Here is a 23,990-nt window from a genome sequence, read left to right on the forward strand (position 1 = left end):
TATGAAATTTTATTATATAATATTTCTTTTTATATGAATGCACATTTAAACTTTGGTTTGAGACACTACGACCCAAGGGCATCTAAGCCATCAAAATCCTCCGAAAATTGCATCCAACCTATGCCACACCAACCTTTAAATAAATTAAATTACATATAAACTAAATAATAAAAATCTTAATAAATTATAAACTTTACATATCACATATATAAAATAAATAATGTTTTTTTAATAAATTCTAAACCTTCTATATTTTAATAAAAATAATAATTTAATAATTTTAATCAATTAATAAAATATTGTGACCGTGTATTTTACTATATAATATTTTTTTGTTTGATAAGTAGTGTGAGTTTTGAGATGATTACACATTTAATTATTAAAATCACTTGGAAATTTCACTCAACCTAAGCTATGCCAACTCTTAACATAGATAAATTTTTCCCATAAAATTTCAATCCAATAACCTTTACATCATATCTTAACAATACAACCATCGTCATTTATCATACACCTCACAAACAATATTATTATATAATATAATTAAAAATAAATCTAATTATTAAAAATAACAATAATCCACCTTCCCTCTTACCATTATCGGTCAAGTCTCAATATCACTCTACATCATTCGTCATCTTAATTTCCTTTGCCATATTCTATTGCACAAGGATTGCAATATGTTAAGAAGATTTAAAAATTATACTAAAGAATATTTCAAAGGAATAAAAAGGATTGTAATTTAATGATTAAGAGATATATATTTATTTAATAGGGTTTTAAGGAATTTGTATTATTAAATTTTAAATTAAGAATAAATTTAGTTGTAATTTTGTTTTAAATTTATAAAATAACACGTAAATTTTTAATAGAAAATTTTAAATTTATGTTTAACTTTTTAATTTATTTTTATGTTTAACATTAATTATATAATATTATTTATTTTATTATATTTTTTAATTATTATGTAAAAATAAAATGTAATTATTAAAATTTAAATATATGTTTGAAATAGAAAATATAAATTATATGTGTTAAATTGAATAACTGAAATTTAAGTAATATATTGTGATCAGTAAGTGTGTTTTGTAATTTGTTATTTTATATTTATGGACTTTTATTTTTTAGATAAGAATTTATTTTATGATATTTTAGAATAAGATATTTATAATTTAAGAAATGAAGGAAATATTCTTTTATTATGAGATTTTAATGTTATAATCGTTTCTAACCAAGTTATTTTTTTAAGTAATGATCCAAACTCTAATCATCTTTGGCTACATGAGGATCGTGATTTAGTTAGTAGATTAAAGAGAAACTCAATGAAGACATAAATGAGAATTCATTCGGTACTGAGTTAGCCAAATTGTGTAGTTTTCAATATCTTATAATTTGCAATGGCATAGTCAAGTGCACAAACTCCAACCCAGTTACTTTTATTCATGGGTTTGGTATTAGTGTGTTGGATTATGTGATATCTAATATCCTTGTTTGCAACCAAATTATAAACTTTGACATCTCTTATTATAGACCTTTAACCTTAACTCTAACTTTTATATACAAAACAAGCACATGTGTGAAAAGAGCCTAAATCTAATCATACACCAATAATCTTAACTCTAGGCTTTGACATGGAGGTTTCAGAGAGGGAACATACAAAATATGCTAGGGTTTTGTCACTTTACAGTGAGGAGCTTGGCACCGCCGAAAAATTTGAGCACTCTCCAGGTGCTCTTGGCATCTCATGGGACAAGGAGTCTATGCTCTGTTTCGTTATTAGCAGTGGGTGTGGATACCTTTGGGCCTTCTTTGCAACATATCGACTGCATTTTTATCGCAATGTGTCAAAGGAGTCAGATGACACAAGGGGTCTTGACTCTGTGGGAGTTTCCATGGTCTAGCCCTGCTACAAGATCAATCTTTGTTATCAAAGCATTACGTCACATTACGCTGTCAATTCCTCTATTACAACGAGGTCGTGGCTAGATTTTCCAATGGGTAATGCGATGGTATACTCATTCCCTTGTTTTTCTTCTATTTGTTATTTATATGATTGGAATTTTCCCAAGTGCCTAGTTCTAGTGGCCCTGGGTCAGTGGAGGTGTTGTCACTGGCAGTAGCCCCTCTATGGGTTAATTTATGTTTCAAGCTATTGTGACAGGTGTGTTCTCAGGGGCTCTTGTCTTTTATTCTTTAAAAAGTCTCCCCTCTATCTACTAGGCAATGTATTTCGCCTCCCATGAAGAGAGGAAATAGGAAAATCCTTTTCATGTTTTTGTCAGAAACTCAAATTGGAAGACTAATCTTTTGGATTCCTTTGTTGTTGATTTGAGGGTGGAGGCATCAACCTCTAGATTCCCTTATTGTTGATTTGAGGGTGGAGGTATCAACATCTAGATTCCCCTATTGCTAATTTGAGAGTGGAGGTATCAACCTATGGAGTCCCTCGTTTTCGATTTGAGGTTGGAGGTGTCAACCTATGGATTCCCTTACTGCTGATTTGAGGGTGGAGGTGTCAACCTTTGGATTCCCTTGTTGTTGATTTGAGAGTGGAGGTGTCAACCTCTAGATTCCCTTGTTGCTAATTTGAGGGTGGAGGTGTCAGCCCATGGATTACCTTGTTTCTAATTGAGGGTGGAGGCATAAGCCCCTTATTTTTGAATCGGGGTGGAGGTGAAATCCTTTAAATTCCCTTATTTTGGAAAAGGGTGGAGGTGGGACACCTCTTGATTCCCTTGATAGACTAATGGACCAAACAAGAGGTATAATTCACTCATCACAATCCCTATAGTGAATCTAATGGAAACCTTTGTGTTTTGATGTAGGAAATCATGGGAGGCAAGTAGATCTCTAAAGGGAGAGAACAATCCGAGTTGGATTGAACACTTCTAGAGCATCAAAGAACTTCAAAAGGCCATGGGAAAATGGCTGGAATTTGTAAATTAATGATTACTGAGTGGATGGTAAACCACAGTGCATATAATATCATTATAAAAATATTGTATAGAGTTGTACATATAAAGCTCCATAAGCAGTATGTGTTTCTTTTAAGCATGTATTTTATGTTGGATATTGGAAAAGAACACTGATGACGGTGTTCTCCTAAGGGGGAGGGGCTTGTGACATCCCCAATTGCTTAACCTCATTTTTCAATGTAAATATTTTCATTAAAGAATTATGGGCTAAGTTATTGGACATGGATTCCAAAGACTGAGGAGGTATTTTTCTTGTATTATGCAGTTTAGTTGTTGACTCGACAAATCTAACTAGTGTAACAACCATTAAAGTTATTTTTTGTACTGTAAAGGTTCGAGGCTTCTCAAATTTATGAGGCTAGAGAAAGAGTACACATCCCATGCTTGTTTGGAAGAAGGGACAAGTAAAAGAGAAAAAATTCAAAGCAACTCAGGGCATTGGCAGAGAGAGGTAAACACTGCAAGGAGGAGACGTGTCTCAAGGAGAAGAGAGAACAAGGACACATGGAAGCCAGCTAACATGCTTAGAGAATTGTGCGAGAAAAGAATTACAGGGAGCGGTTTTGAAAGGGGGAAATATGCAAAAAGAATGAGGGTGAACAAGCACTTACGGAGAACCACCATGGACGAGAGCTTATACAAAGCAGTACACACAACCAATATAGGGGGAGCCTACATTTGTTGTTGTGAGGCTAAGAAGAATCACCATAGCCAAGAATGCAAAAAGCACATGCACATGCTCGCAGAACATAGCTTTTTTTTGTTGATTATCACTCTGGAACTAGAAGAGGCATTCAAAAATAGAGGAAACAACAAAAAAAGAGAGAAAACCTAGAAAACATAGAGCAATTGGGAATTTCTTAAGATTTGGGCATTACTATAGCAAGAGACCAACAAGACAAAGCAGAGCATGGTTTGGACTGGGGAGAATGCTTGTGTACTTGTTGGCAGAGAAAGAGCTTATTGGAAACATGATATAATAGTGGAAGCACATGTGGTCAACTCCTGGGCTCTCAAAGTAGTTGTTTACAACTCTAGTTGTGCATATAGAGTACGAGAGGGAATTCTCTAGGTGAGGGGAAACTCCAGGATACATTGGGGGCCTGGAGGGTGGAGATGGGATTTTTCTAGTCTCTTGATAACCTAGGGTATAGGTTTAGCCCTTTAAGTTCTAGCAGAATCTATGGAGTCCCCTTTGCTTGTTTCATTTAGTTTCACAATGGATTCTTGAGTCCCCTTAGTGGGTGGAATCACTGTCGATGTGCTCAGGGTGGGGTGAAGTCTCTAGATTCCCTAGAGATCATTAGTAGTTGAACAATTGGAAGGTAGAGGTGATAGTCCTCTCAATTCCATGAATACAAGCCAGTTCTTGTTTGGTTGGTGGGTGGAGGCAGGAGGACCATTGGAATTCCTATTTCAAGTAGTAGTTGACATACAATCCCTTGAGCAAGCTATTTCAGTCTCTGAAATACAGCTCGGGGGTGACAGTTGCAAGTAAGCTTAGATGCAATTGTCTCTGGTTGGGTGGATATTTGTAGTCCCTAACTCAGTTTCCCAACTCTAGTATTAAATCCAGATAAGTATTAAAATGCATTCCTTGCTATTAAGGTTCTTATTGAACTGTTAGATTAATGGTGTACTAGTTGCATGATTGACTTGTGGTTTCATATAATGGAGAGGAAATGATATTTGATGTACGTTACTGTGTATTTTGAGTTGCATTGGTGGTTCGAAGAAGATAAATTAAACATGATTATCCATCTTAATTATTGTTGTAAGAAGAACAATATTGTCCTTGTGTTGAAATGTTCAAGTTTTGAAGCATGTACCTGGTACCGTGGTTTTGTAGTGGTGTTTCCACATTGAAATTTAAATGTAAAAAGCTTGAATTTTATTGATGTTGCATGAGGGATGGTTTGTTTCCATAAGTCCAAAGGATTCACATTTTTATGAATAGCTATAGATGAATAAGTGTTGAGTTTTCATGATTTTCATGCCCTAATTTCGGATATAGATGCACACATGTGAGTGCAGGGAGAACTTGATAGATAAGTGTGTGTTTTGGACACTTCGTCCCTTGTGTGATTGTATAGGAATGATGCAATTCTATGTATGCTATAATGGTAGGGAATATAGTGATTTCCTACCCTAAGGATAAATGAGCCTTTGTATAAGATCAAGGGACTGATGGAGTTGGTGATTTACTGGTTTTGTTGATAACACCATGAGCATGATGTGTGCATGACTATCAATGGAACTGCTATGAGCTTAGATTTCTAATGAGGAGACTGGGTGACTCTCCTAAGCTTGGAAAGGAACATAATCCACTCCCTCAACCCTTTGCAATGAGAACCCATGTAATGAACCTCTGTCGAAAACCACCAAATTCAAGAGTTGTCGATTCTTTATGACCTAGGCTCCAGGAAAAACCAACCAAGACATGGTTGAATTCTTTCGCAAAATATGCATAGTGTCAAGCAGTCGAGAGCCTTACCTCCTATATTTAGCCTTTAACCTTATCCATGGCCAAAGCATGGAATTCGTTAGCTCGTGTAAAAGTAGGCTTCAAGGTCAAATCACTAGTCCATAAAACCACAAGACATAACCAGACACAAAGCCAATATATTGAACCACTAGGATTAAATTAGGTTTATCAGTGGCTAGGTAAGACTTGAGATCACATAAGCCTAGAGGCTCCATCCCGAAATCTCACAAAAGTGGCACAGAAGGGAGTGTCAGGCTAAAAGGGGTCGGGCTAGCATGGAAAAGCCAGTGGTGTCAAGTTGGTCATGTGGCAAAGATGGTGTGGTGATAAGGCTAGTGGTGGAGCCATGTACACATCATCTAGGCAGGAGGATCCCAGATGGTTTGAAGGCTCACTGGGAGTTTCAACCATGTAGCGTATCAAGAGGTTTATCTAGGAAGTGCACCAGGAGTTTCATCCAGGTAGGGCATCGGAAGTTTCAGCTAGGTAGTGCACCAGGAGTTTTAGCTGAGTAACACACTGAGAATTTCATTTAGGTAGTTTACTAACGATTTTAGCTGGGTAGCCAAGATCTTTAGACGGGAGAGTTGATCCTGGCAGCTAGGAAAATATTTGTTAATGAACAAATTCATCAAATGGCATGGGCACATCAGCCCGTAGGGTTAACCCCATAACAAATCATGGAGGTGTAAGGTGTTAAGGACTAGGGTAACGAGCCTAGGTAATGAAGGGGTTACCAGCCATTGACATTCTGTCAATTGATTTATAAATAAATATATGTATGTATATATGTATTATGATGCACATCTAGAGGGTATAGGTTGAGTGCATAAATATAAATATAAGAAAGGATTGCAAGGACCAATGCTATGAATGGATCGAGAACCATTGTACCATCACCAAGTGGCGCTAGCAACACAAGATGACTGGGCAACCAAGCGAGATCCATGTGGATGCCATGTGGCAAAGGGAAGGATGATGTGGTGCTTAAGTTTGAATGACCATAACTTTTGATCCAAAGGGTGGATTGGGACGAAATTTATATCTCTGAAATATTCTCGATGAGATGAACGCATTGAAATCATTCGTGTGGAGTTTTAAAGGGGTCAAAGAAGATAAACTTTTTTTACCCCATTTCTCTAATGATACTAAGGAAATCAGGTTAGTAAGTGAATACTTCACCAAGGTTAAGGTGGGATGTTTACACCCAAGTGTGTCACCTTGGGGTCCCTCAGTGCTCTTTGTTAAAAAGAAGGTTGGTACACTAAAGTTGTATATTGATTTTAGGTAGCTAAAGAAAGTAACAGTGAAGAAAAAAATACCCTTTGCTAAGAATAGATGACGTGTTTTATCAGCTCAAGAGAGCTAAGGTGTTTTCCAAAATTGATCTAAGATCAAGGTATCATCAAGTAAGAATTAAGGAAGAAGACATCAATCAAATAGTATTTTGAACTCGATATGAGAATTATGAGTTCATGGTGGTACCATTTGGATTATCTATTGCACCGAGTGTTTTCATGTTCCTTATAAATGGATTTTTTCATAATTATTTAGATAAGTTTGTTACTGTTTTCTCTAAGCTTCAAGAAATGATGAGCCATTAACCCTATTGACAAGGCCTGTATTCTCTCTCAACTGCAGAAGAGTACAAATACAAGAAAATAATAACTAGATGGTCCTCTAACATGGAAGAAAGCATCACACTTTTCATGTAATTATTTTTTAAAATAAGAAATTCCACCATTAAAAATTCATAGTTAGAGCTAGAAATGGTAGATTTTGGAAACACAAATCCTTACCTCCTCTTGGAAGGGACCTTTTTTCATTATGTCCTACAATGTCCAAGATCAATGTCCATGTTGAGACCATTTCAGAGACCACTTTGTTTGTGGTTTTTCTTCGAGAATTTATTGATTTTTTTGTTGTATGGCCTCTTTTCGCTCTCATGCACCCATACCATGTTGGATTTAAAAACTGCACCATCACTATATCTGTTACTAGACCTTGTTCATTCACAGAGTCTTATACCCTATATCCACCTAAATAATATTTTTTTGTTAGATGCCCACATCCACCAACATAAGCCATGCTACCATATCCAAGAGTTCCAATGTTCTTATCCAGCTATGAGACTTCCTCAAAAAGACAGCAGTGAGGAAATGAATGGGCTCTAAGAAAGATGAATGTTCCACAAGTGGATTTAACATTTTTAACAAAATGTGACGGGATGTTTGCATTTCTCAATATCAAAGGAATGGAAAGTGGCAGCTCGGTTGTCCCACAGCTTTTGAGAATGATCTTGAATGGGTAAACAAAGGGACTCAATTATAACAGGACATATAATCAAAATGCTCATTAGAGAGCTCAGAAACAATAGTGCGTTCAACTGCTTTGAGCATTTCATCCAACTGGTTTCGAGTGAGTTCCCTTGGGCCCCTTCCTTCTGATTCAGTAGAAAATGAAGATGCAAAGAACTCAATGTCTAGCATTTTTCCAATCCTTCAAACCCAATTGCACTCATCGGGGGAATTGTTTCCTCACAAGCCATACCCATTTTGACTTACAGACTAGGTGAGAATTTACTTTCTTGGTTAAGAAAGTAGTAGAAGAAAATAATTTAAACAAGGTATTTTTTCAAAGTGTCATGGGAGAAGTTTCCACTACAGTGTAATGGAGAGCTAATCCAACAGAGGTACAGTGGAGCTGCAGACTAGCTACTAGAAATCCAATTCTAACTCCTAAGCCTAATATTCCTACTCTATGGATCTCAAAAGAAAATATTAGGATGGTTTTCGAAGGCATGCACAACACAAAATACAAAGCAAAACCACAATTCCTATTTTGTACAATAATGTATTCTACATCAAATGAAATCAACGAAACATCATAACAAATATTGTACATTCTTCTAGCTCCTAGTATTTTTCATCATTACATTGTGTTGCTGAAATCAATGGATGCATATTTGCATTTCAGTAACAACAAGATATGATTGTAGTTAAATGGATTCATTAATCTTGCATTAGCTACAGGGGAACTTACGTTGGAGTAAGAAGCACTGCAAAACTTATGGATGCCACTGTCAGGTCGAGTGTATTCCATATTGTAGCACAAGGGAGTTTTATATTGGTGATAGTTATTACTAAACGTCTTCTTCCCACATTCTGTCTCCATCACAACATTTTCCCTTTCTGAAATACAAAACAAGCAGCATCAGGAACCAGCCAAACTGATAAAAATTAATGCATCTAAATTATTTTTACAAACTGATAAAACACACATGCCATGGGAATTCCAAAAGTTACCTTAAACCCAAATAGAAAATACACGTGACTTTATAATTGTTAAGAGCACAAAATCCTCGAAAACTTGTTAAAAATGAATCTAGGACTAGTAATAAAGAGGCCACGGAAGAAAACATTCACAACATGCAGTAACAACTCATAAGAAAAAATACACAGGCATCCAAAATCCCTTTAAACAATTGGAAAAAACACGGAAAAATAAATCATGATAAAACATTAAAGATAAGAAAAATATAACGACTAGAATAAAAGTCTTGCATAAACGAAAACATTTCTTAACAAAATGCGGATGAAATCAACTTGAGAGAATCCTATAATTTCAATCCTCAAGGAAACAAAAGTAGGAAAAGCATCAAATAAACAAATAAATTCAACTTTGGCATAAAATCATTACGAGTCTAGTCATGGAAGTTTCGACCAGAAATCAGAGGACTTAAAACCCCAACAACATAGTATACATAAAAAAAATAGCAAGAGGGAAAAAAGGAGTCTGACACATAGCCAGACAAAAATTGTGTCCACGGCAGGCATGACGTTGAAGTAACATGACTAGTGTTGTTGTTTCACAATGGATAAATTAGTCATAAAAAATATACGAATGCCAGAACATTCTAGGAGCAGTTTGTACTTCCACACAAAAGGTTTCATGCACAGGAAATATGAGGATTACATCCAATTCCCCTTCTTTCCACATAAAGAAGGAAACTTCATTCAATTAAAGGGACCAGGTATGAACTTGGAATGCTCTCCCTTATTTTAATTTAACAATTTAAGGACTTAGTACAATTATTTTATATACATGGGATAAATTATTCATTTGTTTATCAGCACTGTGGCAGATCATAAGGAGGAGGTTCAAGAGTTTCAAATGGTCCAATTCCATTCTCCACCAAGAAATACATTGACAAACCCCAAGACAAATGAAATTATAGATGCCAGTGCATGAACCAAACTCCTGAAATTGAAAAAATAAGTTAAGAGTTACTAGATCCAGACTTATCTATGGAAATTAAGTGTGTGTTTACTATCTATAAAACGTATGATTTGACTGAAATAAATTGAAATAGTTTTATTTAACAGGATTGTCAGCTTTGAATCTGATGGTAGCCCATCCACCTGCTGGCATAGCTACAATATTTCACTCTAGAGGATGTTCAAGGTTAAACTTACCATTCTCCACCAAGAAAGACATTGACAAACCCCAAGACAAATGAGATTATAGATGGCATTGCATGAACCAGATTCCTGAAATTGGAAAAATAATTCAAGCGTTACTAGATCCATACTTATCTGTGGGAATTAAGTGTTTTCTATCTATAAAACTTATGATTCGACTGAAAACAAATGAAATAGTTTTATTTGGCAACCCATCCACTTGCTGGCACAACTACAATATTGCGCTCTGGAGGATATTAAGGTTAAACTTACCAGGATCTTGACTTGAATTATAGTTTCTATGTCTCTGTCCAACAATATGAAAATTGTGTCCATGAAGATGAACATGATGGTTTTCAGTCCCTACAATGTTAGTATCCTGCAGGACTGATTGTACATTGGAGTTGATAGGGATAACAGTGCCTTTTGTTCCCATATTTTCCTCCTAGTAAATCATAGGTAGACCATTTCCAATATAATCAAACTCAATTATTGGTTTACCTGGAAAATATGTAGTAAATGTGCCATGGTTTCCATCGTAGTATGACTGCAGTATAGCACTGATGGGGCATATGAAGGAGATGTTATTGATTGCAGCTAGAAACCTTTGGCCTTCGAACCCATTACAAAATTGCATAGGTGGACAGCGTTGCAGAGCCAATCATATAGTGAAGAAGATATATATGTCTATATTTTGTGGTATATTGGCATTTGCTAAGCTTTTGATACTTGCAGAGAAATCATTTGCAGTCTGAAGTTCATTGAAAATAGGGAAGAATTTCATGATGGGATCTGGATATGATTTGGCTAGACTATCTTGGTACTAAAGTACAATTGTTGTTGTCATGTTATCGAAGGTAATTCTTGATGCTAAGAAGTGTGTCGTTGTTGCCATTTAGTATTGTCCCTATGGGTTTATCTATTGTTACTAATACATCAGTTGTTTATCCAGCAGTAAGCAAGAGGATATGTGTTTTATATGGCTTGGTGTAGAGAGCATCTAAAGCAAAAACTGTGAGAATGTGATCCGCCATAAAGAATAAAAGCCCATGATTGAGTGCAACATTCATGATCTGACGGAGATATATTTTGCCCCAATTGACTTGTACTCTGAAGGTTGAATCTGCAACCATGAAATGAATTTTATCAGAGATTTTTTGTATAGGATTTCTACATCTATTTGGAAGTGGTATGTCTGATGTTTCTGAATAATTAATGAGAAATATGTACACCGAGATATGAGATTCAGTGATTAAGTGATGCTAAACTCATGTCGATGGAAAATTTTGAGAATATTTCGAAATCTGATCGTAACCACAATATTTCAAAATATTCTCAAAATGTGCAATTTACATCAGGCATAAGAATGCAGACTGTGATTTATACTACCCAATAAAACCATGTGAGGAAAAGTAGTAAAAAAATTGAAACGAAAACATTGCTTATTTAACAAAATGTCGATGAAATCATCCTAACAGAATCTTAGACTTTGAATTCTCCAGACAAAGCAAAGGAAAAGCATCACATTAACAAATATATTCAAATTTGAAATAAAATTAGTACCATTCCGATCATGGCAGTGTTGTGTTGAGGAGAAAGCAGAAGACTTAAGACCCCAAAAAAATAGTATACATTTAAAAAAAAAATTAGCAATAGGGAACAAGACGGTCAGATACCTAGCCAAACAAAATATGTGTCGACCGCAGGCCTGGTGTTGAAGTAACATAACCTCGTCATCTGATAAGGCTTTCATGTGAAACCCCAAAATAAAATCTTGAATCATTTGAAACCCAGAAAAAAATTCTTGAAATTAGAAACCAGAAAAGTATTTAAGATGTAAATCCTTATCCTTAATATGTCAAAAAGTCGAATGCAATATATCAAACCTTGTATACCAGAAAGAGAATTAAAAAAAAAAACTGAGAAGATGAAAATTACCTTCCAAGCGTTATGGGATCGAAACCTTGGAAGTGGTCGCAATCTGAGCCTTATGGGGTCGAAAAAAACCCCTGGAAGTGGCTGCAATCCAAGTTCTCTTCCGAACATCGAAGATCTAAACCTAGTTAGGCCGCTACCCTTGCTCGAAACTTTGAAACCCAAAAGAGAAATTTTCACCATTACACCACAACCACAACGGCAACAAGGAGTGTCATATGGGCATGGATTTAATGCCAATATGGTGATGATGACACACCCATGGTAGGAGAAAGGAGTGGCATATGGATATGGACCTAATAACGGATACCCATATGGTTATGGATATCAATATGGTTATCCATAGAAAAATATATATCAATATGCAGGATTCACCCAACTTTATATACGCTAGGCTACCACCACAATCGTGCTCTAGCTGTAAATCTGGCTATCAATATAAATTCAAACGAAAAAAAAAAACCAGGTTGATTATGATCACCCCAACACCTATCAATTTCAACCAGCAATTGTCCACACTCCATATCTAATATTGGTAAGGGTGTGCTCCTTGCTGCAAGATTTGATAAACTTCGCATCCGTATATTGAACAACAAAACCTCGAAGATTGTAGTCATCACAGAAAACTAAAGGACCACCCCCATTTCCAGTCCTTCATATTTGATTTTTTTTTTCATATTCGTGCTTGCGGTTGTTGAAATTGTAGTTATTGATAACAAGGAGCCACTGCAGTGGCGGTAGTCCCTGCCGCGGTCTACAGGGAAGTGCAGAACTTGGAAAAGTTGGGCTGGCGGAAATTGTTCCAAGTCTGGAAAGGATGGGAGGCAGAGGTCAAGGAATAAATGGAGTGAACCAAATATTACATAGTAAGAAAATAGCTATGGGGCCAGTTTGTTGACTGGCCTACATGCTGCAGAGCAGCGACCATTTGCATCCATCTGTCCAGGTATGACAAGAACGATTATGAACTTAAAGAAGCTTTATTTGAATGAAGATGCTAAACAGAAATGCAGAAAATCATTTAGGAACAGGGTTTGGAGATACAAAGTGATCCCTTTCAATAATGCTCAACCACAAATAAACATTCTGTTCAATGTTGACTGAAAAATTAATTGCCTAGACTGAAAAATATCTTTAAATCTTAAAACCAATAATTCATATAAATCGATGTTTAAACCTTAAAACCAGTGATTCATATAAGTCGCTCAAGGCAAGCAGGTACTCTCAGCCGTAAATCATTTCACAGTGGATGCAAATATTACATAGTAACAAAATAGCTATGGGGCCAGTTTGTTGACTGGACTATGTCAGAAGCACTTCTTGTTGCATGAGTTGCATCAGCAACAACAATTCCTATGTCTGCCTTTTTTAGCCTGTAATCGTTTAACAATCTCGTACTTATGCTCTGCAATGACCAGTCAAATTAGGAAGGATATGGAATCAAACACTAATTAAGGAAATGAAAAAATAAAATCATCTGAAAAAACACAGAAGTAAAAGATAATTGTTGCTCACCAGGGAAAACACCAGCAAAACCATCAGCCTTCTCTATCAGTTCATCAACTGGCGAAGCTGCAATTGATTCATCTTTGTCCTGACCTAGTAAAGAGGATGATGGATACATGTTTGTACCCATGTCCAGTCGGCAAGTTGTCTCCTTGGCAAATAGCCAATTGATCTCTTGATGAACATTTGCAAGTAAATAGTTAAATGTTGGCTCGTTGCATTACAAAAACAGTAGTGAAACTGATGACAGCATAACCTCACCATACATGTGATCATTTTGACATTTACACCAAGATTAAGAGCCCTTGTGATTGTTTCAGCATTGTCATGGCGTGGGGGATAAAAAAGAGGCATGAATCCAATAAAATGCCAGGGCACTCCTGGACTCTCCTTCCTGCGCTTTGGAACTTTCTGCAAAGATTTTGAGATAGCTATAAAGATATACATAATCAACAAGAAGAACTTACTGGGAAGATTCAGCCCACGAATAAAGCAAAAGAAGCCATATTATTAACCTGATATGCAACTGCAAGAGAGCGAAGTCCTCGTTCAGCAAAGTTGTCAATAACTGTATGAACTCGTCGGTCAATTTGTGGCTTATTATGTGCGAGGTTAAGAATCTAGCAGAAGGTATTTGGTCATTTCAGTTTTAATAGAATGTGTACAAATAAGTTTTGAAGCACTTTCTAAACAATACAGCCCATTACCAAGTCTAATGAAGAAGGTCAAACTTCCAAAGAACAATACCTGCTCTGGAGCACGTTTACTAACTTGATGCATTTTCCCTTCATTGTCAATATAAGTGAGAGCTGTCCTCTTGTCAGTTGGATTAAAAGGAAGAAAATGGACCTCTTGAATGGCTGCCCGCACCTTTTATATGCATGGATGTTAAAAGCCACAACAAAAGATACAAATCAGTAAAATAAGCATAGGCCTGCTTATCAACTAAAATTTAATATGATGACATAAAAAAAATACTTGCCTCCTTAGGATCCGTAAGCATCCCAACACTTGCTGCATCAATGGCATCTTGATTCTCTGTTCTGGAGGCTCTTGCAGCCATCAGGACAACAACATCCTTGTCATATCCTTTCGTGAAATCCTATTCATGACAACAATTAGTAATTGATACTTGTTTGAAGGAAACTAACAGTACTGGATCATCCAATATTACCACGGACCCTAACTAGCCAATTTGGTAGAACTGCAGTATCACCAAAAATTATGTATTTATGAAATAAGAGAAAGGACAAAAAAAGAATCAGAAGTCCAGAATAAATACCAACCTTTTGGAAGTGGCCAACTTGGTTTGTACTGTTGACAATATGTGATGGTTTACCAAAAAAGGTATGGACCCTAGTAGCAATGACAACACATTCAAGTTCACACTGTTTGCAAGTAGAGCCAGAATAAACCCCATTGCTCTAAGAACTTGTTAAGTTCAAAGTCTTAAGTCATTGACCAAGGAATTTAAAACTGCAGCACCCATGATCTTAAGAGGATTCTGAACATCCAATTGCATGCTTCCCCGCAAAACCAAGGATAGAAAACTGAAAATATGGGGGCTGCCACTCATACAAAAGATAGTGAACAGACCTTGCTCTTTGGAGCCAGCCGAGTCATCAGTGCTGCAGCAACATTGTTTTCCTCTATGAAACTTATGGTAGAGTTTATAACAAGCAATGTTAGAATACCACCAAAATCTGCCAGTCAGGAGGTTTTCCCTGCAAAGATACAATTTACATGATTAAAGCCTCAACTAAAAAGAGTGGATAGGGTATGCCCTGACTGATATTGGCTACAAGAGAGAAATATTATGACACGGTAGAACAAGAAGCCATCTTCTTTTCCGATAATATGCATAGGAACCATAAGGATGAAGTAATATTGTGAACTACTAAAAATACAATAGAGGGGAACGATATCCAATGGGAGAGACCAAATGCCAGACTACTATTTACTGTCAAACAAACACAGAAAACACAAAATTAGCAACAGTACTAGCAAATATTATTAATGATGAAAAAACAAAAGAATAACCATGACCAATTTGCCAAAAAAATACAATTATCAGAAGGAATGGCCACAGTTTAAAGATATGTGTTTAGTTCATGGATTGATCAATGGGGGTATATTATGCAAGCATGTTGAAGAGTCAAGACAGGCAGACAGACATGTTTGATAAACTGAATGTACACATTGTAGGTCCGACTAGGAAAAGCCCTTGCAGAGAAGAAAACACCATAGAAAAAAAAAAATAGAACATATAAAAGTAACAACATGATATTTGTGGTGTAAATAGCCAAGAGTTTTCAAAAACAGAGAAAATATGGGCCATGCATTTGAACGTTAATCTCTAAAAATGGGGATTTGAGCCAGCCGAGCGAAGCCAGGAACTTCTCGTTTTTTGAATTCGAAATTCGAATTAATTTAGAAATAGAGATTTGACCTGAGTGATACGTTTCACCCTTTGGTGTTTTTATATCGAAATTGGAATTAATGAAAATCAGAGTTATCCATCTATGGACATGGATCCCATCCCCTTTCACAAGTCGTTGTACTTGATGCAGTTACGCAGATCACTCCAGATTTAGTGCAAACGTAGTTAATGCAGGTAGGGCACCAGCGTGAGAGGAATCTGAGAAATCTGTTGAAGTTAACCAGAGAAATGTATATCAGTCATTCTCTACATCACTACTCAGTTGGACGTTTGCAAATTCTGTGGAAGTTACTAGAAATGTATATCGGCCATTCTCTCCTTCGCGCTTTGTAGATTGGAAACCATGTGAGCACTCTTCAAATTGTAAATTGGAAACCATGTCAGCACTCTTCAGATCTATGGCATATTCAGATGGTGTCTGGGATAAATTCTTTCTTGGTAGTGCTACCAGATTTTACCCAAAGCAGTCACCCTGTAGCATTCGCTTCGAAAATATAACTCTACGTTTGACTTTGGATCACATCTGTTTAATAACATGCAAAAAATTTAAGCAAATTGTACAGTTAACAATAAACAGAAACATAGGTAAAATAAAATAATACCAAATGCAATACAAACCTCTGTGGTGCCTTGAGGGCAATGTACGGAGCTGTCCGCTGATTAGCAAAGCTCTCTTATCATAGCTAGTTATCAGTAGATTTTGTATAGCACTATGCCATAATTCCATCTTCAAACAACATAAATTCATTTTAAAGTCCATATAGTTTGGTGCTATTTATAAAGTTTACCTGGTATGGTAACATATTGCTTCTAAGTAGTTTGCAGTACTTAATTTAATAGAGGAAAGTGCCATAGTACAGCAAATTAAATAAATTATTAATAATTAATAGATCTATACAGGGAAAATAAATTATTAATACTTAATAGATCTATCCTAGGTATGGATTATTTAGGTTTAGCTATTAAAGCAGATATTAAGCTATTGATACTTTGATATATTTAGCTACTAAATCAGCTATTGATACTTGGGACATCTATGCATTTCGATTTTGTAGTGAGATGAACGTACCATTACAACTGTTCACCAGGGTTCCAATTCCCTATAATCCAACCCAACGTGTATAGCAGAGTAGCAAAGAGAGAGGAGGCTAGGTTGAAAGTGCTAAATAGTTTGGTGGAATCTGGCAGTTAAGCCCATGGAAGTTCATTTTTGCAATGTAGCATTTCAGTGTATGTATCTGAAACTAGGGAAAATTGGGAAAAAAAACAAATAAGAGATGCCACCTCCAGAACTTCATAGCTTTCAGGCATAACATAGGAAGAAACAGAAATGAGTAACCGATTCAATATACAATTTGTCATTTAACTTCACTGGATAATAAGCACCATGTTTAATCAATCTATGGAACCTTTGGTGTTCGCATTCAGTAGCCGTAGATACAAAATTATTGCTCATCTGATGTTGCATTTGTTGTATTCAACGATATAATTTAAACCAAACACGATACTTTTTAAGATGGAGCAAAAATATAAATACAAAAGGTGGCAAGACAATGTCTGATTGTCAAGCTTCAAGCATGTTGCAGAATGCCTTCCATTTGAAATACAGGACAGAAACAGAAACAGTACAAACACACATGCATAAAGACTTTCCAGCCTTCTTTCCTGAACCGTTACCTACATTACCCAAGAAACAAAAACTAACAAAACAAGATGGCTTACAACAAGCTCATTATGACTAAAATTTGAACCGACAACAGAAATTTAAAATCTTCTCTTCTCGGTTTGAAGTAGCAATGGAATTTAAAATATTGAAAGTACATTTTCTTCGTAAATGAGTGGAAATTGCAAGTTAAATAGTTCTATTACAGTAAGACCATAATATGAAGAAACATATTCATATCACTTTTGCATTTGCTGTGTACGTGAAGGCCGCCATGTTCCTGGATTTTGTAATCTGTATAACAAATAGTTAGTTATAATAAAATGATAACATTGTGAATTGAAGAGAGGACATATTTGAGACAAAAGATGTTAAGGCATATGTTGATGTACCTTCCATTTGTTAGTTGACATGTAATAGCTCACTATCTTCATTGAGTGTGAACTTGCTCTGAATTTTGAAGTCACGTAACATGTAAACAGTGGTAGCTTTCTGTTGCAAATATGTCTCATATGACATTGCTTTTAAATCAGGAAGTAAGTCATGTAATAAGGGCTGCCTGATAATGCACTGGACAAAGTTATTTGTAATGGATTCTATTACAGCATTTATACAATGCTTGTAGATGAAAGGGCAATTATCATTGCATTGTGAACAAAAAATTGTTCCATTGGTTATCACTATGGATGAATTCACTGGGGAGTTACAAATTGCACAAACAGGTTCGAAAGGAGTTGAATATGGATTTGTTGCCATCAGAATACCTTCGACCTGTTTATAAAATATTCAAACGTTAATTTACATTATTACATGGCAAATGCAAAGCTAGTAAAAACACCATTATTGTTATACTTACAGCATAGGTAGATGTAGTTAGTTTTCTGAGATTGTTCAGTGCATCTGTGTTAAGTTCAGTCATGAACGTTGACTTTGATGCCCTGAATATTGTTTCTTTTGTGTTTACCTTTTTTGTTAAATTTTTGAAAAGGATGAGGGGGAAGTCTCCTTTCTGCAATTGTTTTTCCATTGAAAGGAAAAATTGTTCATACGTGTCAAACAATTGCAACTGCAAAAGAGAAATTGTTATCTATTGAAAAATACGAAAAGTAATATGCAAATACATTGTTCGTATGTGTTGAAAAATTGCAAGTGCAAGAGACAAATTACAATAACTATAGACAAATTACAATAACTATATATTGAAGTGATGCATGTTATCTACTGAAAATTAGGAATAAGTAACATGCAAATACATACAGTTGCATTGTCATTTTCAGAATCTCCATCTTTGATATGGAGTATGTAATGCAATCCAACCCGTTTGGCAAGTGTAACGGCTGCAGCGATTGTGCCAATTGGGTACATTTCTTTTTTGTTTGCAAATTGCCTAATGGTTGTATTGGGAATGAAGCAATATTCTTTGCAAACTTCAGGTACAGTTTCTATGATACTTGATTCATTAAGCAAAATTATTTTGTCACAGTCACCGCGATCATAAACAGTTTTAGGCAATATCCTGAAATTTGTAATTGAGATGTTGTTGCCTTGCAAAATTTTCTGTTCATGTCGCTCCACTAAATGTGCAGGTACAGTTAACGTTATAGTCATCATTCCTTGAGCATCTGTCAAATCAGCTCGTAATATTTGACGTGATTTGTTTGCTTTATCAAGGAATGCAGTATAGACAACCATTATGTCTCCAACAAATAGCTGCCCAATTCTACGACTATTGAGATCTTCAATTGATACTTTAATTGGCAGTATCTGTTTTTGCCTATTAAAATTGCTTAGTTAGAAATTGCTATAAACATTTCTACAATGCTATGTTTCTCCTAAAAACTGAATAAGTATAAATAGATTAGAGTGTTGTGTTTCATATGCATACCTTTTTGATGTATCATTTTGTACATTTGTTGAATCAAGTTTTGTTGTGATTGTTTCACTTGGACTAACACAAGTAAATGCACATTTCAATATGATGTGGATATTATCACATGTATTTTGTGATAAGCAATCAATAAAGAAATTATGATATGTAACCTGTACATGTCTTCTTGCTGCATTGTCTGGGGGGACTTACTACTAGTGCTTTCTTCACTCATCCAAGATTTTCTAATTTATATACATTTAAATATACATATGTAAAAAGAGAAGGCATATATAATAAACATTAATATTTTAAATAGAAAATAGCATATTTGTATAGTTGTCATACACATACCTTTTCAAAACAAGTGGTTGGCTTGCCTTTTCTAATTGAGTTATGCGCTCTATTTCTTCAATTGTTTGTTTTCCTTTTTCAGGATTTATGCTATGTTATAGAATAACAACATATATTTAGTTCAATTTGAAAGAGCATATAGAAGTAAAAAGTGAACAAGAACATTAAAACCATAGAACCATACATATGTAAAAATAGAATGCATATATAGTAAACATTAATATTCTAAATACAAATTGGCATATTTGTATAGTTGTCATAGACATACCTTAGTAAACATTAATATTCTAAATACAAATTAGCATATTTGTATAGTTGTCATAGACATACCTTTGCAAAACAAGTGGTTGGCTTGCCCTTTCTAATTGGGTTATGCATTCTATTTCTTCAATTGTTTCTTTTCCTCTTTGAAGATTTATGCTATGTTATAGAATAGTAAGATATATTTAGTGCAAATTAGAAGTAAAAAGTGAACAAGAACATTAAAATCATAGAACCATACATATGTAAAAATAGAATGCATATATAGTAAACATTAATATTCTAAATACAAATTAGCATATTTGTATAGTTCTGATAGACATACCTTTGCAAAACAAGCGGTTGGCTTGCCCTTTCTAATTGGGTTATGCATTCTATTTCTTCAATTGTTTCTTTTCCTCTTTCAAGATTTATGCTATGTTATAGAATAGTAAGACATATTTAGTGCAAATTAAAAGAACATATAAAAGTAAAAGTTGAACAAGAACAGAAGATCCATAGGAAAGGAAAGGCAAGAAGAATATACTCTGTTTGTTTATGTTCCATGTTGTTGTTCTTTTTTCTTGGTCGTTCTGTTCAATTGAAAAAGGTTTTACTGGCACAATCTGCATTCATAAATAGATGAGTTCATATCTGCAAATTTATGATAGGATGCTTGTGTTGCTTAATTGAAAAGGGTGTCTTTGGCATAATTTGCATTGATGAATACACGACCTCATATATGTAAATGTACGATAGAATGCATAGTATGTATGGTGTTATCATTTGGTTTAGTACAAAAAGAATATTGTAATATGCTTTAGTAAAATAGAAATGGTAAAAACAATGAGGTATTGCAAAAATGTCAAAATTTGCAGTTTTGTAAACTGTTTCATGTGTATATCATAGCTGAAGGACAAGAGATATTGTATCATGGTCAGACCAATATGTATCCAATATGAAAATTCTATATTTTATATTAGCTAGATTTGCCCAAACATGGTCAATGAATGATTTATGCATGGTATTAGTTTTGTCAATAAGGAAATGAAGATTGTAGTTTTCCATGTAGGTTTCTAGCTGCTTTGTTTTTTGATTGCAATGTACCATATCAATATTGAAGTCCCCTAATATAACTATGATATTGTTTAGATCTAAGTGGCATAAAGCTTTTGCAATGACATTCAAAATATTGTTTAGATTTGCATGTGGCGATGCATATGTATTGAGTATTGCAATTTGTAATGCGTGAACTTTTATTTTTGTGAGCAATGCTTCTACAAATTGCTCTTCAAAATGGGTATGTTCAAGGATAATGATATTTTCTTTATCAATATCATTACTCCATGCTTAATGCAACTTGAGATGCAATTGAAATTTTTGAAATATTCATTTTCCATACACAATGACATAAGTGTTTCTTATAAGCATAAGATATCAGATTGCATTGTGTCATAATCATTGCATACGTCAGTAAGATGTGCATGAAGATTACGAGTGTTCAATGAAAGAATAAAGATGGATCGCAATGATTGTATTGATGAAGATTCATATTCTAATTGCCATTTTGCAGTGGTTTGCAAACGTTGCATTTCACAATTTACTTTTTGCTTAACCTTAAAATTATTGTGTTTAAGAGGATTAAGCAAATACAATGATTCTATGTTTTTGACACGTGATAGTGCTGTGTATACTAGGCCATGCACTAGTACTCCAGTAGGGTCGAATGCAAGCCTATCCAAGGTTAAGCCTTGTGATCTATGTATTGTGCGTGCACATGCAAGTTGAATTGGAAATTGTTTCCGTATTTTCAATTGGACCATCTTTGATGTGATAGGCATTGCTTTTGATATTCGCAGTATTGGTGTCCAATCATGTGCTATGTCTAAAGTATACAAATGAGCTAGTTTTCTAGATTGTCGATGACCAATATTAGGGTTTTGGAACTTAATCCATAGAACATCGACCTTATCTGTATGGGTATATGCTTTAACTATTCCATCTGCACCATTCACTAGCCCATCTGGTGCATCATAATTGCAAGCATACATTTCAACTAACATGTTCAACTTTATAAGAAGGTGCGAAGGCAAAATAGTTGTATGTTGATGGGTTGGGAAATTGCCGTTATTCTCCTCATTTTCATCAATTGCATTAATTAAAATTTCTTTGCCAGGCATCAACATTAACATTTTCTTGTTATGCATTGCAACATCTTTGTTTTTGTAAAATAAATAGGGAAATGTCAGATCATTTGGTATAGGGCGCATGCAACTTGTATTCATATATGTTATATCATCAGATGTTTGACAATTTGTTCGCATTCTATTTAACACTGATATGAATCTCTTATTTGTTTGTCGCATAGTCATATGCAATTGGAAGCACTTGACATTATCCTTCCAGAAATCATGTGTTATTGTTTGATTGTTGATTCTTGGTTGTTCAAAAATAAGAGAGTCTTGAATAGGTTGTGCTTGATAGAAATCACCACAAAATATGATGTCAATGTTGCCAAAGTATTTGGTTTGGACATGTTTTATGTTTCTGAATCTACTGTCAATAGAATATAAGAACCGACTACCAATCATCGAGATCTCATCTATGAAAGCTAGCTGCAATTCTTGATATAGCTTTGATAAGTTGTCCAATACTTCTTTGCTGAGTGGGAACAGTTGAGACTTGTTAAAAGGCATTAGCAATGCAGAATGGATTGTTGTTCCACCTGCATTATATGCAGCTTTTCCTGTGTATGCTAATATTAGACCTTTTGGTTTCATAGGATCAGTTGTGTTTTGTGAATCATAAATTCGTATAAGCATTTGGAAAATTGCTTTTGCTGTGAGTGTTTTACCTACGCCTGCTCCGCCTGTAATAAAAAGGTAAATTGGTTCCTTGGGGTTTTTTTTTTTTAATTGCAACGTCTTTTACAATTGCTTGTTGCTCTTTGTTCAACATTCTTCTAAGTTTGTAATACTCATTGTTCTCCATTAAAAATGGATGGGCAGTAATTTGAAATCCAAGATTGATTTTTTTCTTCATTTCAAACTGTTTTGGAAATTGCAAGTCCGATTGCAAATCATATTCCTCATAATGGGAACTGTTCTCTTGGTTTTGCATATTCATTTGGTTAGTATTCAAAGAACTAATTTGCTCATTTGTTGCAGTCTCTAAATCACCCCATGTTGGATTGATGTTATATGTAAATTTGGCTTCATTGGCTTGAATTGTTTTTTCATGTAATGTATATGCAGAGAGCCATGTAGACAATTCTTGTTTCAATGTATTTTCACAATTTTCAAATGGCATATATAATAATAATTTCTCTCGGCAGAAGTTTTCAATATCATTGTGTTTGTTATATTTGACAAATCGTATAACATTTGGTTTTTTCCTTTTAGATATGGGTGTGCCATCTTTCTTGTAATTTGATACAAATTCTGCAAGGCAGATTTTGCTAATGGAACTTGGGCGTCCAATGTAGTAGTCAATAATGGAATGGCACATAACGTCTTCTGAATCATCAGGTTCTTGTTTCAAAAGAATAGGCGGTTTAAGCATAAATGTGCGTTCATCAACTGGAGATGTGTTTACAAATATACATTCCCTTGAACTACAACTCAATGGCAATGAAAGTGCTATATGCACTGCTTGTTGAGCTGACATTTGCTGTAGATTGAGTAATGTATTTCCAAGTTTACGAATCATTTGCATAGCATCAATTTCATTTTTCTGATGCTCTTTGCATATTCTTCTAAATGCATTTGTCATAGACTTGTCAATTTTGGTCATATATGAACTACAATATGATGCTGCGGCATATGCATTTAGCACAAATTGTGCATCTGTATTTGCATTCCATAAAGTAGGCATAGCCTTCGCAAAACTGTTATTCCAAATGTGAGAAGGTTTTCGTTTTAGGAAAATTGTTGGTTGCTTTATTGTATGTTGTAATAGTTCTATGTACTCACTTTCTAGTAGTCCTATTTCTAGGAGGAAATTGTCATGGGTTATTGAATCATTGTAGTTTGTTTGCTCCAAGAATGCGAAAAGTGATATTGATTT

At 35.0% G+C, this 23,990-nt stretch overlaps 1 protein-coding gene and 1 pseudogene across 1 annotated transcript in view; both read right to left on the minus strand.

The window, feature by feature from the left end:
• The window catches only part of LOC149150154 (pentatricopeptide repeat-containing protein At3g12770-like), a 33,834-nt gene extending 21,276 nt beyond the window's left edge, over positions 1-12,558 (minus strand). Inside the window, exons 1-3 of the mRNA XM_089442714.1 lie at positions 11,859-12,558; positions 11,597-11,666; positions 8,503-8,651 (exon numbers count right to left, since the gene is read on the minus strand). Coding sequence (XP_089298840.1) covers positions 8,503-8,651; positions 11,597-11,666; positions 11,859-12,038 — 399 coding nt within the window. The 5' untranslated portion in view covers positions 12,039-12,558. The remainder of the gene's footprint in view (positions 1-8,502; positions 8,652-11,596; positions 11,667-11,858) is intronic.
• A 634-nt stretch (positions 12,559-13,192) lies between these two features.
• Positions 13,193-23,990, minus strand: part of LOC149150155 (plasma membrane ATPase 2-like) — a 30,538-nt pseudogene continuing 19,740 nt past the window's right edge.

Source organism: Pinus tabuliformis, chromosome 9, assembly GCF_031772625.1.
Source record: "Pinus tabuliformis cultivar Carrire ecotype Pingquan chromosome 9, CPIR1, whole genome shotgun sequence".
Classification (NCBI taxonomy): domain Eukaryota; kingdom Viridiplantae; phylum Streptophyta; class Pinopsida; order Pinales; family Pinaceae; genus Pinus; species Pinus tabuliformis.